Source organism: Tenrec ecaudatus, chromosome 3, assembly GCF_050624435.1.
Source record: "Tenrec ecaudatus isolate mTenEca1 chromosome 3, mTenEca1.hap1, whole genome shotgun sequence".
Taxonomy (NCBI): Eukaryota; Metazoa; Chordata; class Mammalia; order Afrosoricida; family Tenrecidae; genus Tenrec; species Tenrec ecaudatus.
In genome coordinates this window covers 141,276,712-141,290,569 of record NC_134532.1, presented here as the reverse complement: position 1 = coordinate 141,290,569, position 13,858 = coordinate 141,276,712, and the positions used below count along the sequence as shown (strand labels likewise).

The 13,858-nt window shown below is 39.5% G+C and overlaps 1 protein-coding gene across 6 annotated transcripts in view; it reads right to left on the bottom strand.

Moving 5' to 3' along the window:
• Positions 1 to 13,566, bottom strand: part of HNRNPD (heterogeneous nuclear ribonucleoprotein D) — a 17,515-nt gene extending 3,949 nt beyond the window's left edge. For 2 of the 6 annotated variants that reach the window (XR_012783476.1, XM_075544138.1), the window contains exons 1-4: positions 12,992 to 13,563; positions 11,150 to 11,206; positions 2,145 to 2,313; positions 710 to 871 (exon numbers count right to left, since the gene is read on the bottom strand). Coding sequence is in view for 4 of the 6 variants with exons in the window: in XM_075544138.1 (XP_075400253.1) it covers positions 710 to 871; positions 2,145 to 2,313; positions 11,150 to 11,206; positions 12,992 to 13,230 (627 nt within the window). In the remaining 2 variants the exon portion in view is untranslated. Of the gene's footprint in view, positions 1 to 709; positions 872 to 2,144; positions 2,314 to 11,149; positions 11,207 to 12,991 lie in introns of all 6 variants that reach the window. The other 4 variants (XR_012783475.1, XM_075544140.1, XM_075544139.1 and 1 more) reach the window with 4 other exon arrangements.
• Between the last annotated feature and the right edge of the window lie 292 nt (positions 13,567 to 13,858).

Below are 13,858 nucleotides of genomic sequence, written 5' to 3'. Positions count from 1 at the left end.
GAACCAATGAGAGAAAGCAGCTTAATTTTAAGGAAAACAGGCTCACTGTGTCTGCATTTGGTAGGAGGAAAGGGAAAGGACTGCTGCAAACTAGGTGACATGCTAAAAAGACAGGCCCCATGGTGCTTGTTCTTCACATGGCTGAAGAGTTATCGTCAAAGTTTTGTGGGAAATGTCTCAATTCCTAAACACTAGCAGCATAATAGGCACTGTTTGAACCAAGTTTAAATGCTTGTAGACTATTCCTGGAAGGAGGAGGGGGACTTTTCACTTGTTTGGGGGTTTTTTTGCACTCATTCTTAAATTGAATTAGTTATTTCCCCACTTAGTCTAGCTTAGTCTTACAAAATTTACACACATTACAACGGAGACGGCACTACACTCCATTCTTTAGTCTCAGAGTAAGGTTCCTTCTTTGATTACTCAATCCGGTTGGGGTTTTTTTTCCCTTCAATTTCATCTACTAATCTCCACTAAGTTTCCTAAGAGTTATATCATCTTACATAATCTGTGCCCAGGAGTACTGTGCACACATAGTAGATGCTCGATGAGAAGACATCTGTCAATCAAGTATTTACAATATTCCTTATTCAAAGATAAACTGCTCAAACTTCAACAGCTTTGAAAAACCCAAATTTCAGTTTATTTAATGTGACAATTACATTCACACTAATTTTGATATAAACTAGATCAAAACATTAACACATACCTCACCAAAACCACCAAAGTACTCCCTTATTTTCTCTTCAGGTGTATCTGGAGAAAGGCCACCAACAAAAATTTTTTTAACAGGCTCTTTTGTTTTCATGGCTTTGGCCCTTTTAGGGTCAATCACTTTCCCATTCAATTTATGTTCTTTCTGATCCATGACCTAAAGAAATTGAAGTTTTTCATTGTAAATGCTTATCTTAGAGTTCACAGAAAACTTACTTAAAAATTATTAGTTAAATATAGATTATACTAGGTATATATTGACTGAGTCAAAATGAAACTGTCAAGTCATGTGGTGCTATGACATGGGCCAATACATGAAAACAAACACCAAACCACTTGCCAATCCTAACTCGGGGCAGCATACCCTATGTGTTTCAGAGTAGAACTGCACTCCATAGGGTTTCTTATGGCTATGATCTTTCTGAAGTAGACCACCAAGCCTCTCTCTTCAGCAGTGTTTCTGGAGACATTCAAATCAACTTTGCAGTTAATCATGCCTTTAACTATTTGCATAACAGGAACTGGCTAATATACCAGTGTCTAAATCTTAGGTTGTTCCGGTCGTAAAGGAGGCAAGCACAAACTTTAATGACTAAGGAACTCAGATAACCAAAACACCAGAAAACTCTGCCATTGAGTGAATTATGAGTCAGAGCAACCCTAGAAGATAGAACTTCCTCCACAGGGTTTCTTAGGCTATAGATGTCTACAGAACATGTTGCCAGATTTTCCTCCTGGCAGAGTGGCTGGGAAGTTTGAACTGTTAGCCATTCGGGACGCAGCCATGCACTTAACCATTGCACCACTAGGGAGCCTTATAAGGTGTCCATCAGTGGCACAAATGTGGTTGGTATTAGCCAGGACCAAAATATCAGGTTAAGTTTCTTGGCCAAAAAATTCCACTATCTTTCTGTGAATTTGTCACAGAGCACTTTCTTTTAAACTAAGCTTTTATAAAAGTTTTAATTCATCCAGGCCTGGCACTAACAATTTTTGAGTGCAACTTTTCCATCATAAAAAATGTATATGGTTAATAAAGAACCTTTTCCTTCCTAGACTTGCAAAAAGGGAACATAAAAAATGGGCAAATCTACTGTTACCAAAGCCATTCACATTTCAGTATGTTATACAAACGGGCTTCAAAAGGTTATGGAAAAATTCCTCTTTCCACAAACTTGTTGAACTCTCCTTATTCAGTGAAATCTGTGAGAGCTGGAACTCGATGGAACTGCCGTGTTTACCACGGTCATGAAAATTTTCTTTCTTTTGACAGGGTGTGTAGTCTTACTACTTTCTAGCACTCACTTAGGGAGAAATCCTTATTCTCCTGACAGCTTTCCAATACACACAGGTTCCAACTTTCACACATTTCTACTGTATTTCATATTAAAGCATTACTGATTTATCAGAACACATAGAGAAAACACTACCTTATCTACACTCTCCGACTCTTTAAATAGCACAAAGCCAAACCCCCTTGATCGCCCTGTGATAGGATCTAACTTCAGAGTGCAGTCTACAACTTCACCAAACTTGGAGAAGTAGTCCTTCAGATCTTTCTTTGTAGTGTCCCAGCTAAGGCCTCCTATAAACATTTTCCTGCAAAGACAAAAAGCAATATTAAAACGCTAAAAATAAATTAAAACTTTGCCTTACATATTATCCAAATCAGTAACACACCTCAAAACTGTACCTTTTTTTAAACTGGGAAGCATATTAAAATGTCATCTTCCTAGATAACCACACATCCAAAGTATCCTATTCCAAAACGTTTTATGTATCACTGCTGCTCTTGCAGTAGAAAATGCTAAGCAAGCAGTATAATAAGTCTTTTAACAGACTAACTGTTATAACATGTTGTCAAAGTACAAATGCTGGACATTCATTTTAAGTTTTCCTCAAATTGTAAGTTAAATATCATCGGGAGCAAAATATAGAATTTTAGCTTCAGATAGGCTTCGCAGTAAATGGCAACTAAGACCAAAATTACATAGTCAAAACAAAATTTTAAGGTGAAATCTTATATAAATTAGTGTTTATCAGTACGTGTGGCAGCAGGTCAGTCATTGTAGCTAAGATCTGAGTTCTTTTTACGTCCTGCCTGGCCCCTACCAAAAAAGCTATAGATTCTACCTTTTTAAATTTAAGAGACAGGGTTAGAATTTTAAAAGTAAACTGTCAGAAATTGTTGCGTTAAAGAAAAAGTTCACCATGAAAAAATTCCTGTTCCGTATTTTTTCATTTTCACAACTGGGAGGTGGATCCCATCTGAAGAGAATGAGCTGGTATTAACTTCCAGCTCCCAGAAAGAAATTAAAGCAGGTCTTTCTTTCATTAGGGAACTACTCCATCTTGTGGGATCTAGAGATATTGCCACTAATACCCACTTTTGCAATAAGCCAAAGAACAGTCCTAGAATTAAGTCTTCTCCCCACAAATGCCATGTTACTGATCTTTTTAGTTTGTTTTTACTTCTAATGACAACAGTACTTTAAATTGAAAAGAATTACTTTAGATATATTCTTTGGTTCCCATTGCAGGTTACATTTTCAACTTGGACAGGCATTCTTAACCTGTGCCATTTTAAAAACTTAATTTTCAAGTAAAATTTCCATGTTTTTATTTTATATGCGATACATCCATGCTACCCAGGTTTATTTTAGAGTTTACTGCCAATTTTGTGGGTTATGGATTGTTTTCTCCATAATACATGCCTTTTACTCAAATAAAACTTTCTAATACTCATTCTATATCGATGTTTCTTTATACAGCTAACTTTTCATCTAAAGGCAAACATTTTTCATTACAGATAAAAGTTCATTACTAATATTTACTCTTTAAAGGTGAGGAGCCCACTAGTAGTTTTAAAGACAAGAAATAAAAATGACTACAATTAAGCATTGGCTTTGGGTATTCAATATCCATGACAAGTTCTAGAATAGAAGCCAATTCCATGGAGACTACGTTATAAAACTACCACATCTCTGATCACAGGAAATTCTCCAACAAATAACTGAGCAAAGATGGTCTGAAATTATTATAGCCATCAAAATAACTAAAGCCATATTTTAAAAAGTTAAAGATGAAAGTTGTGTCTGATCTGTTCCTCAGAACTACGTTATTTAACCAAAGCCATGTTTATTTTGCGAAAGTACTATAACACAGAGAATGAGGCATATTCAAACTATTATTCACAAGCCTCAAGTGTTTTCCCCACCATAGGTTACCAAATTTTTGTAAATATTAGATAAGCATACTGGTACAGAGTAAAGTACTCTAACAACTCTCACCTTTAATAATCTATTTCATTTCTACCTTAAAATGTTGCATATGCCAAGCTTAAGAGTTAAAAAGGTTACCAAAGATGCTATCCTTCCTGATTTATCTAGCTATTAAATCTCCTGGTCAATTACATATACACGTACATGTATGCACATATAAATATATATACAGCCCGTAAGTTAACAGGTTCTGAAATAGCTGGAATAAAATCTATAGTAAAGTATCAGCTATTCTGCATCTTTAGAGAACAAGGAACTAATTATTTCAGAGCTGGCAGTTCCACCTTCCTTAAAAGTAGTGCTTCCCTTCCACAACCCACTTCATGATTAACTTTTACTACCATATTCATGATCTAACACTATGGGGGTCAATCATCACTGATACATTATACTACTTCAGAATGTACTTTGTTGATGTGAAATCAGAGCAATTAATTAATGCAAATTTCCCAGTTTAGTATTTCATATGTAAACTTACATAGGAAGTTAGTTTCCCATTCAATTCACAATTCACATCCAAATTGCTGAGCTTTGGTTGCAAGCCTACAATCTGTCAGGTTTCCTTCCTCATTTCCTACCTCAATTTCCATCATCGGGTTTATTACTCCTTTCTCAGTGTTCTACCTTCACTTTGGCGCACATGCTGCCCTTTTAAACTTCTTCGAATTTTGTGTCAAGAAAAAGCATTATCTCTAGTCAAGAGACTTAGTGCTATCATTTTAGAATAAATTAACATCTGTCTACGGCCATACCACCCTGAACGCGGCCCATCTCGCAAACTAAGCAGGGTCGGGGGCCTGATCAGTACTTGGATGGGAGAACAAATTACCATCTATTTTGGCAGACCCCAAATCCTCCGGCTTTATTTCATTCTCTAATAAAATTTGCCCCACAATTGATATTCACAGGTAAACTATCAACTCTGTACTACTATCTTTACTAAATGGGATGTATTAAATCCACATCTATATTTAGCAGGATTACCAAAATGTAATCACACAAGTAGCTGTGAATCACGCCTGTTCACCTAGATTCTGGCGAAATGGCAACTTATTTTAGCCTGTCTGGAACATCAGCATTCTGACTTGCACCCCTTCAAATCATGAGATTGCATAAAATGGCATCAATATAAATTATATTTCATCTGAATGCTGAAAAGCAGTATTTGTGGATGCCATTCACAACTTACCTCTGTACCCTTAAGCACAAAGACTGACTTACAAAGTCATTCCTGCAAGAGGTGTACATGTTTTTCCAATAGAAAAATCCTAGCCAAGTTTAAACTAGTCAGAAGACTTTCGTCAAGTAGCACCAGAAATGGGACCCTAAAGCATATTAGACCCTTAGTTGTAATTCAAATTTTCCTCATTAAAATGTAGAGCTTCAATTTACAACCACCTAGGCAATAATGGAAGTGTCCTTGTTTTTAAATACTAGCATTACCTAACTATAGGGTTAACTAACAGAAAGTTATACATTTCAGTAGATAGCCATCAGTGTTATTCAGGAATCTAGACAGTTTTGTGGGACATTACTTTGTCACCTTTTAAGAGAAAGGAAGGGTAATGGAGGGCAGTTTAAGCCAGATTGCCAATTTGAATCCCAGCTCTGCCACTTATTATCTGTAAGATCTTGAGAATAAAAAACCAAATTCCAAAGAATAGCTTATCCTCTGGATTTGCAGAGGATTAAATGGCATTAAAAGAGCAGACAACAAAGCAGGACACATCTTAAATGCTCAACAAAAAATATAACCATAATCACTTGACAATAATCAAGTTATATTGTGAAGCAATTCTTTCATTTATTCAATTCCTTTTTTTAAGTCAATAGGCTATATGGATGAGTTACATGACATTTTCTAACAATAAGGAGGAAGGATCGAGAGACTTATATAAACAGATCTAAAGATTACTTTTTCAATATGAAGGGTTAAAAATAAACTAGAAATAATGCTAAAATAACCCATGGACCTATAAAGATTGGGTATTAGGCTACCAAGTCTCTCAAATAGTTTCCAAGCTCATTTTGAAGGCGTATTTATACTTAAGAATCAGTTGTACTGTACATAATGGAAACAGCAATAATTTGAAAAACAGAAAATATGGAAAAAATACATATGGAACAGTACTGGTTGGTAGAAAAGAACCAATTTAAAGACTGCTTCTTCTTCCTACCAAGGAAATGTATCTTTTATGGTCTACTGAGTTGGAATTGGTTTTTTTTTTTATATTAAGATCACTAGGGTTTAGAGATGATTGCCCTACTATTTAAGGTAAAATGATAAAAAGACTTCCTCACAAATTTGGAACGTAGATCAAAAACAAAAAGTATGCTTTAACTCTGAAACACTTTCTGAAACTCCTAATCATGGTTTCATAGCAAGTTCTGACAGTTTAAATACTACAAAACAAAATGTTACCCCGATAAACACATTTCAGGTATCTAACATAATTAACCAATCACTGTCACCTTTTATAAGGGACATAAGCATGTAATATTTAAGTACTTTTGATATTGCTTCAACTACTCATATTAAAATCCTAAAATGATATAAACTATAATGAATTACCAACGAATTCAAAACCAGTATATTTCCTTCAGTTACAGTCTTTGAACATTAACTTCACTAGTCATCTATAATCAGGGTCAAGATTGGAATTGGCTTTCCACTTAACTTCACGAGTGCTGCCGTTAGCTGATGTGTAGTCAGACCCATGGTAAAACCATAGGTTCAGAACAGAACTGTTCCCTCGAGTTTTCAGTCTTTTACATTCCAGAAACAGATGGCCAGGCCTGCCTTCCAAGGAACCTCTGGGTAGTTTCAAACTGCCAGTATTTTGGTTGGTGGCTTAGAACTTATTTGCATTAACCAAGAACTGGGATTTAAAACTTGTGTAGAAATTACATAAAGGTTGACATTTAAACATACCAGTAACAGGTAAAATAACCTAGTTTTTTTTAATACTTCATCTAGTATATACACAAAATTTCTTTTTATTTAAAACTATTAAATGGCCAATAGTTTTCAAAAAGCTGCTTTAGCCCCTAATTCAAATTCCATTATTTCCCCATCACTAAAGAGTAATTACCCTCCCCCACAAACTTTCTTATATATTAAAGAGGACAATTTCAAGTTAATTGTGGAATCCTATTTTCAATCGAGACTACCATATGCAATGGATAAGATTTCCAAAGCAAAATTAACTCCTCTAGCCTAGTATATTAAATCCCATTACTTCACACTTTAAAATGAACCTAACTTATTATAAGAGCTAGGTTGAAGCCATGTCTTGTTTATTAAATGAAATTAACTTAAGCGCTTAACCCAGTATTTCCCCATCTACGTTTCATTACAAGGAAGCAATGACACCTTTCTCATTTTTACTTTAATAAACTCAATGTTATTAATAAAGTAAAACTCAAGTTACCTAGGTGCTAGGGAATGGAGTTTCAATCTGTAGGTTAATGTTCTGGTTAAAAATTACACAAAGTTTCTTATTGAAAATCAATTTAGAGCTTAAGTCTAAAACTACAAAATTTTTACCCCTTTGCAAAACTTTAGCTCCTGCAATATTTAATAATATTTAATAAACCCCAATATTTTTCAATAAACATTAAGTGAAAATTATAGACAATTCATCCCACATCATCTGTTGACTCTTTTTAGCCAGCAAGGCGACTTTCATAAATTTTGGGGAAATGCAACTAAAAGGACTTTTCCTACAAGCTTTTTAAAGTCCTCGTATTTGCTGAGTTTCTTTTGTTGTTTTTTTTGTTTTGTGGTCATTTCACTTAACAGAACTAAAAAGTTGTGTTAGGTGGAATTCCAAGCTATCTGGGCTTTGGATGGTTTAAAATCTAGATAAGCAAGATTGTACAGTGCACAATTCCAGGCTTAAAATTACTGACCAAACTTTGCCAATAATGAACCCCCATCCCATCCCCTGGCAAATATTCTTACATGTCTATCTCTAATGTACAATATGTCATACTCCAGAGACTGAAACATGCTTACCTTTACTCCACAGGAGTAAATCACAGACAGCATCAACTATTAGAGCACCTGATAATCACACACAAGCTATCAAAGCAGGCTACGTAGTCAATCTTGCCATGATGAGCGTTGTTTTCCTCATATAAATCAGCAAACCAAGTTAACAAACATGTTATATTACCTGAGACCACACTGTTGTTGAAAGAGAAGTAACAGAAATAGAGTCCATGCTTCCAACATCCAGCTCAGCGCCCTATCTACTAAAATATTAAAACGTGCCTAAAGTCAAATCAAACTTGGGACTAACAGAAGATGTTTTACTCCATTTGTGAATGCACATTACATGTGAGGTGCAAAGTCTTAATAGTAGAATGGGGCAAAGTTCCAGCATCTGCAAGCTAAAACTAGTCATCCAAATTTTCAGTTAACTCAATGTTTAGTATGGTCTTAAGAGATCAGAAGGTCTAAGCAGTGTTAACAGCATACATCAAAAATAAATATGCCGAATGGTTCATATGGCTTGAGAAAAATACCCCGATTTAAGGTATACAAAATTACAAAAGGTTGAGAAAAGGGGATTTTTCCACTAACTTTTTGAAGTACCTCAGAAAATTTAGTAAGTTTTCTCCATTTAAAAACCTAAAAGGTCAGTATAATCTTATCTTCCTGATAGATATGAATTTGAAATAAAGTCTTACTATGAAAAAGTTATTATTAAACTTCTCCCCTTACAATGTAAGGTTTACATGTTCATTATCTAAGACCTACGTGAGCGATTTCTATAGTTTACTACTGGCAACTTTTTGGAAGTTGCAAAGAATACTACAACAACCAAGACCCTTCTCATGGGCTCAGCTTTACTGAATCAAGTTTGGCAAAAACTAATTGCCCTAGCGAGCAATGCTCGGATTGCTCCATGAACATTAGAATGCAAATTACAAAAACTGAAGCCATGTGCAGGTCCATTACATTTGAACAATGACAGTTACAAAATTATACTGTCATCTGTAGTATTGCTGTTTTTTGGCTAATTAAATGGGCCTCCCTTCCTTTTTGACCAACACAATTCAGTCGAGTCAATGTAAAACTATGTCTAAAAGTTAACTAAATAGTTTAGTTCTCCACTAACCTTTTACATTCTCTATACACACCCTTTGCTCACTAGGTAGTTCATTAGATTGCATGTTGTTCATTTTGCCGGACACAAAATAATTTTAAACTACCTACCCCCAAAGGGCAGAAACACTTCTGAACAGAACAAGTCTGCACTATGAACTCAAATGGGTTAATACCCGTGCTTATAAGCAAAACTACAAATGCTAAGCTGGAAAAATTTAAGGGGTATACTTACATTAAGCTATAGAACCATCCTTTCTAAAAATAGTTCACTTTTACATTACAAATCCAATAAATTGATGTGTGAAACATTTCTAGGGTAAAACTTTACTCACTTTCTCAGGTCAGAATTTTTTTTAAAGCACAGCAATATACTCAAACCAGATTTAGATGATTGTATTTACTAACCAGGCTTAGTCATGGCTGAGATTTCAAAAAGCTCGTGAAAAAATGAAACTTGAAGAGAGTATAACCCTTTCTAGGGATAATTTTTAAGTCCCATCATTTTATTAAACTGTTACGATTCACAATGGGAGCATGTTCTGAAGCACCAAAAACATTTAAAGGTCTTGAGGGGAACATGATGTGGCTGGGTGTTTAGGCAGTCATTAGAAAACCTGTAATACATCTTACACAAATGAGAACATTGTTTTTAAGTATAATACTTAACCTCAAATGAACAACAGCAAAAAACAATTCTGTGGATGCCAATCATCATTTAACATGCTCATTAATTATGTTTGCTTTACATCAAGCCACCCTCCAAAAAAGCTATAAAATTACACAGTATCAAATAGTAGGTTAAGTATTCTAAAGTTTAACAGTGCAATCAAATACTCAAGTTTATGACCATTTAAAATTACAGGATATTACAACTTAATAAGAAAATATATAGTAACATCTTTTAATAGTTATAATTTAAGCTCATTTCGTTTTTCATCTTAACTACTGGTCAAATTGCATCACTACAGCATCCAATAAAATAGATTAAATAAAGTCATCTAATTTTTTTATCTTGTCAAAATCGGACTTCAGGGTCTGTGCCCCCTTTATTTTCCCCTATGCCTATTTCTAGTCTGCTGTATTTCCAACAAAAACACTGAACAGACTTCGATGAGAATGCAATAGTAAGTAAAAAAATTTTCAAGATCAAAATTTTATTCTGACTAGGTTTAAAATAGAATGCAGTTTACATTAGGATTAATAAATCAACTATCTGCAAATTACTTATTCACCTGTGGCCCTCCATACTCCAGTGCTGGTGGATACAAACCCCTGGAAAACTCAAATATGCTCCTAAAGGTGGAAAAATGGACATTTAGGGTGGGCAAGGGTGGGACAAAAAAAAAAAACAATACTCAACCTACCAGCCTTCAAGAGGAGTCATGCAATTGTGTACACTAGTCAACCTAATATTCTAATGTATATAGATACATCTATATAGTCAACCTAATAGAACTAATATACCAGGCCAAATGACACTGAAAAGGAAAAATCTGAAAAAGCTGTAGTGGAAAGCCACACCAGCTCACCTCCAACTGCTATTCAAGTTTTATTTACAAATGATTGAGGATAAACAAGTTTTGCATTATACCGTACCATTTTACAAAGGTCTTATTTCTAACATTTACACAATATTTTCATTTACAGAATTTTTAATCTTTGTATAATAACATGCAAGACACATAAAGCACGCTTTATCAAGTACCTTTTAGCATTAATCTTAGAATTCCGACAAAGTTTTGATGTTGTCAATACTGAAGTTGTAGTAATGATATATTCCTCATAAAAATTATACTTAGCTTAATGTGGCCAAACCGAAATTACATGCATTAGCACAGATCAAAAACCATAACAGTATCAATTTTCCCCGAAGATTACAAAGACTAAACCTAAACAGATTTGATATCCCAGGTACAAAACATCCTGCTGCTCTAATGTCTAGAATTTCCTGGGAATTAATGGGCAACTAATACAAACCCTCTATATGTTATGGCCATTGAAACCTTTACAAAACAGAAATAAAATTTAAAAGTTTTACCATTCTTCCCGCTGTGCCGCCGCTGCTTCAGTGTGTCGTGGGGAGGAGTTTGAATGGCTAGGGAATTAACAACCGGTACAGCAACCAATCAAAATTCTAGTTTTAGTTTTTCACATTGCTAGGGTTAAAAACTTTTACTTCATTTACACTTCAGTTCTATTGTAGGTAATTATAAATAAAGGGAACTGCTTTGTGACTTGATAACTGGGATTAAAAGAAAATGTGCCCCCCCACTGTTTACAATTAATCACTTTGGTGCCTTTGACCAAATAAGAGTATTTAAAACACAAAACCCAAGATGCTAAAAAAAAAAAAAAGTTCAAGTTCCCAGGTATTTAAAATATTCCTTCCTTGAACTTTATAAAACTCAAGATTAGTTTTGCTTAACTAAGAAAAGCTATTTTCCCTCCCACCTCCACTCCCCCTCGCCCTCCCCCCAAACCAGCAGAATCAGCACAACAGCCTGACAAGAACCTGCCAGGGGTGGGATTATTAAATCCTATTTCGAAAACTCTTCTCAAATACTTTTTCCTCCCCCTCCAAATCTTCTACTTTTCCTCAAAGAATATAGCTGCTTTCTAATACTGGATGAGAGCGACATTTTATTGTTTTTACCTCCCACCACTATCTTTCTGGCTATGTAGTGTGGTGGGGGTGGGGGGAGAACAACCTCTCTGCCCCTTTACAAAAAGGTACAGAAGCGTTAACCCAAGACCAACCATCAGTAACCGGAAATTGTAAGAACACGCAAGGAAGACCCCGATTAAGTCGCTCCTACTAACTCCAGTATTACAGTCTCGTCTCACTCCCAAATGCTGCATTTTAATATTCTAAACGCAGCTTTCAGCATTATATACAATCGTTACTCCGGGCGGAGAAAGCAAAGGATTACTTGAAAAGCTACACACACCCCCTAAAAAGCCCCCACGTCTCTCAGCACAATACGGTGCTTTTCATTCATGTGGTAAAAGCGGGCGGGAAGGCCTCAACAGTGGGTTGAGAGCAGGAAGCAGAAATCGGGGCCAAAATGGATCCTAGGCACCGGGGGCAACACACGCAGCAAACGAAACTGGGGTCTGGGCGCCCAGTAACTGAGGGCGCGAAAGGGGTGCGCGGTGCGAATAAAGGCAGCAGGGTGGGGGCAGGGCGGGCCGGTCCGGAGCGGGCCCCGCCGCCCGGGAACCTCACCAGCCTGCGAGCAAGCCACGGGGCATTTTACAGGCCCGACCTGCTCCGTGGCCCGAACGCGGGGCCTACACGCGTCAGGCGTTGTGCGACAGAGCGAAACTTCGAAAATGCACCACTAAACCCGTCTGGTCTGGCGCCGAAGCGCGGGGGGACAGAGGTGGCGGGCACTCGGCACGGTCCCCAAAGCATGTGCTTCTAAAAAGCCGCACCGCCTCGGGAGGGTGCGAAGCGCCAGCTCATCGGGTCGAAAGCCTTTGAGGAGTGCCCGCATTTTTTTTAATGGACGGGGCCCTATTAAACGAGGAAGAGGTTAAACGGGAATTTCTGTTTTAAAGAAAAGGGGGGGGGTGCGCCTCGCCGGCGGGAACCAAGCCCGGCGGCTAAGCGGTGGGAGGAGACGCGCGGCGCGGCGCGGGAGGGCGGGCCGGGAGCAGCATGGGGACGGCCGCGGGGGGACGCGTGCGGTGGGGGAGGGGCGGCGCGCCGGGAGAAGAAACCAAGGCCGGGAGCCCTCGGCGGGCCGCGGGCGGAGCGCAGGGCTGCGCCGGGGCCTGCGGGCAGGCGGGGAGAAGCGCGAACGAGGCTTAATGGCGGAGGGAAGGGGTGGGGGGACTACTACTTGGGCCTGACTCTCCCGGGCCGCCCCTTACTCACCCTTCATCCTCCTCGTTCTTACTGGCGTCGATCTTCGCCCCCTCCGCCTCGGCACTGCCTCCTTCGGCGCCTCCGGCTGCGGTGCCGCCCCCGGTCCCGCTTCCCGCCGCCGCCGTCGCCGCTGGCCCCTGCGCCGCTGCCACCATGGCGCCCTCCTGCTCGCCCGCCGAGCCGCCTACCGCCGCCGGGGTTGCCGCCGCCGCCGCCGCCCCGTCCCCGCCGAACTGCTCCTCCGACATAGTGCTACTGCCTCCGCCGCCTCGGAAACTACACCCGCCGCTGCCGCGAACCGAAACTAGCAGCAAAGTAATCCCCGCCGCTGCCGCGCGCTCGCTCCACCTCGCGAAGCACACAAGACGGGGAAGGGGCGCGCGTGGCTGCGAAGGCTTCTACGCCGCTCTCGGGCCTGCCCCCCACGCCTCCCACTCTCACGCGGGACACGCGCCCGCTCTGTCCGGGTGCAGTGAAAAAGAATCAGCAGCGGCGGCCGCTCTTGCCTCCTCCTAGCTTTAATGGCGCCGCCGCGGACCACCTAAAATGGCCGACGGAAGAACGGCGCGTCCCGGTCACGTGACGCGAGAGCGCGCCCTTTGCGCCTCCCCGCCCCCTCTGCCGCTGGGGTTTTTTTCCCCTTCCTCCTCGGTCTCGCCCTCTCGCTCTCTCCTCGCTTCCCTTACGCGCCGCGTCCCGCCCCGCAGCGTGGGGCCTTTAAAAGGAACCGGAAGTGGCGTGCTCTGAGACGGCCGCGCGGGGACCATCGAGAACAAGGAGCGCTGGTTCGAAGCGGCGGCTAGAGGGGCCCCTTCCCCTGTCTCCGCCCTCCTGTTGCTGGCGTCCCGGCACCTCCCGCGCCCTCCCAGCCTCTGG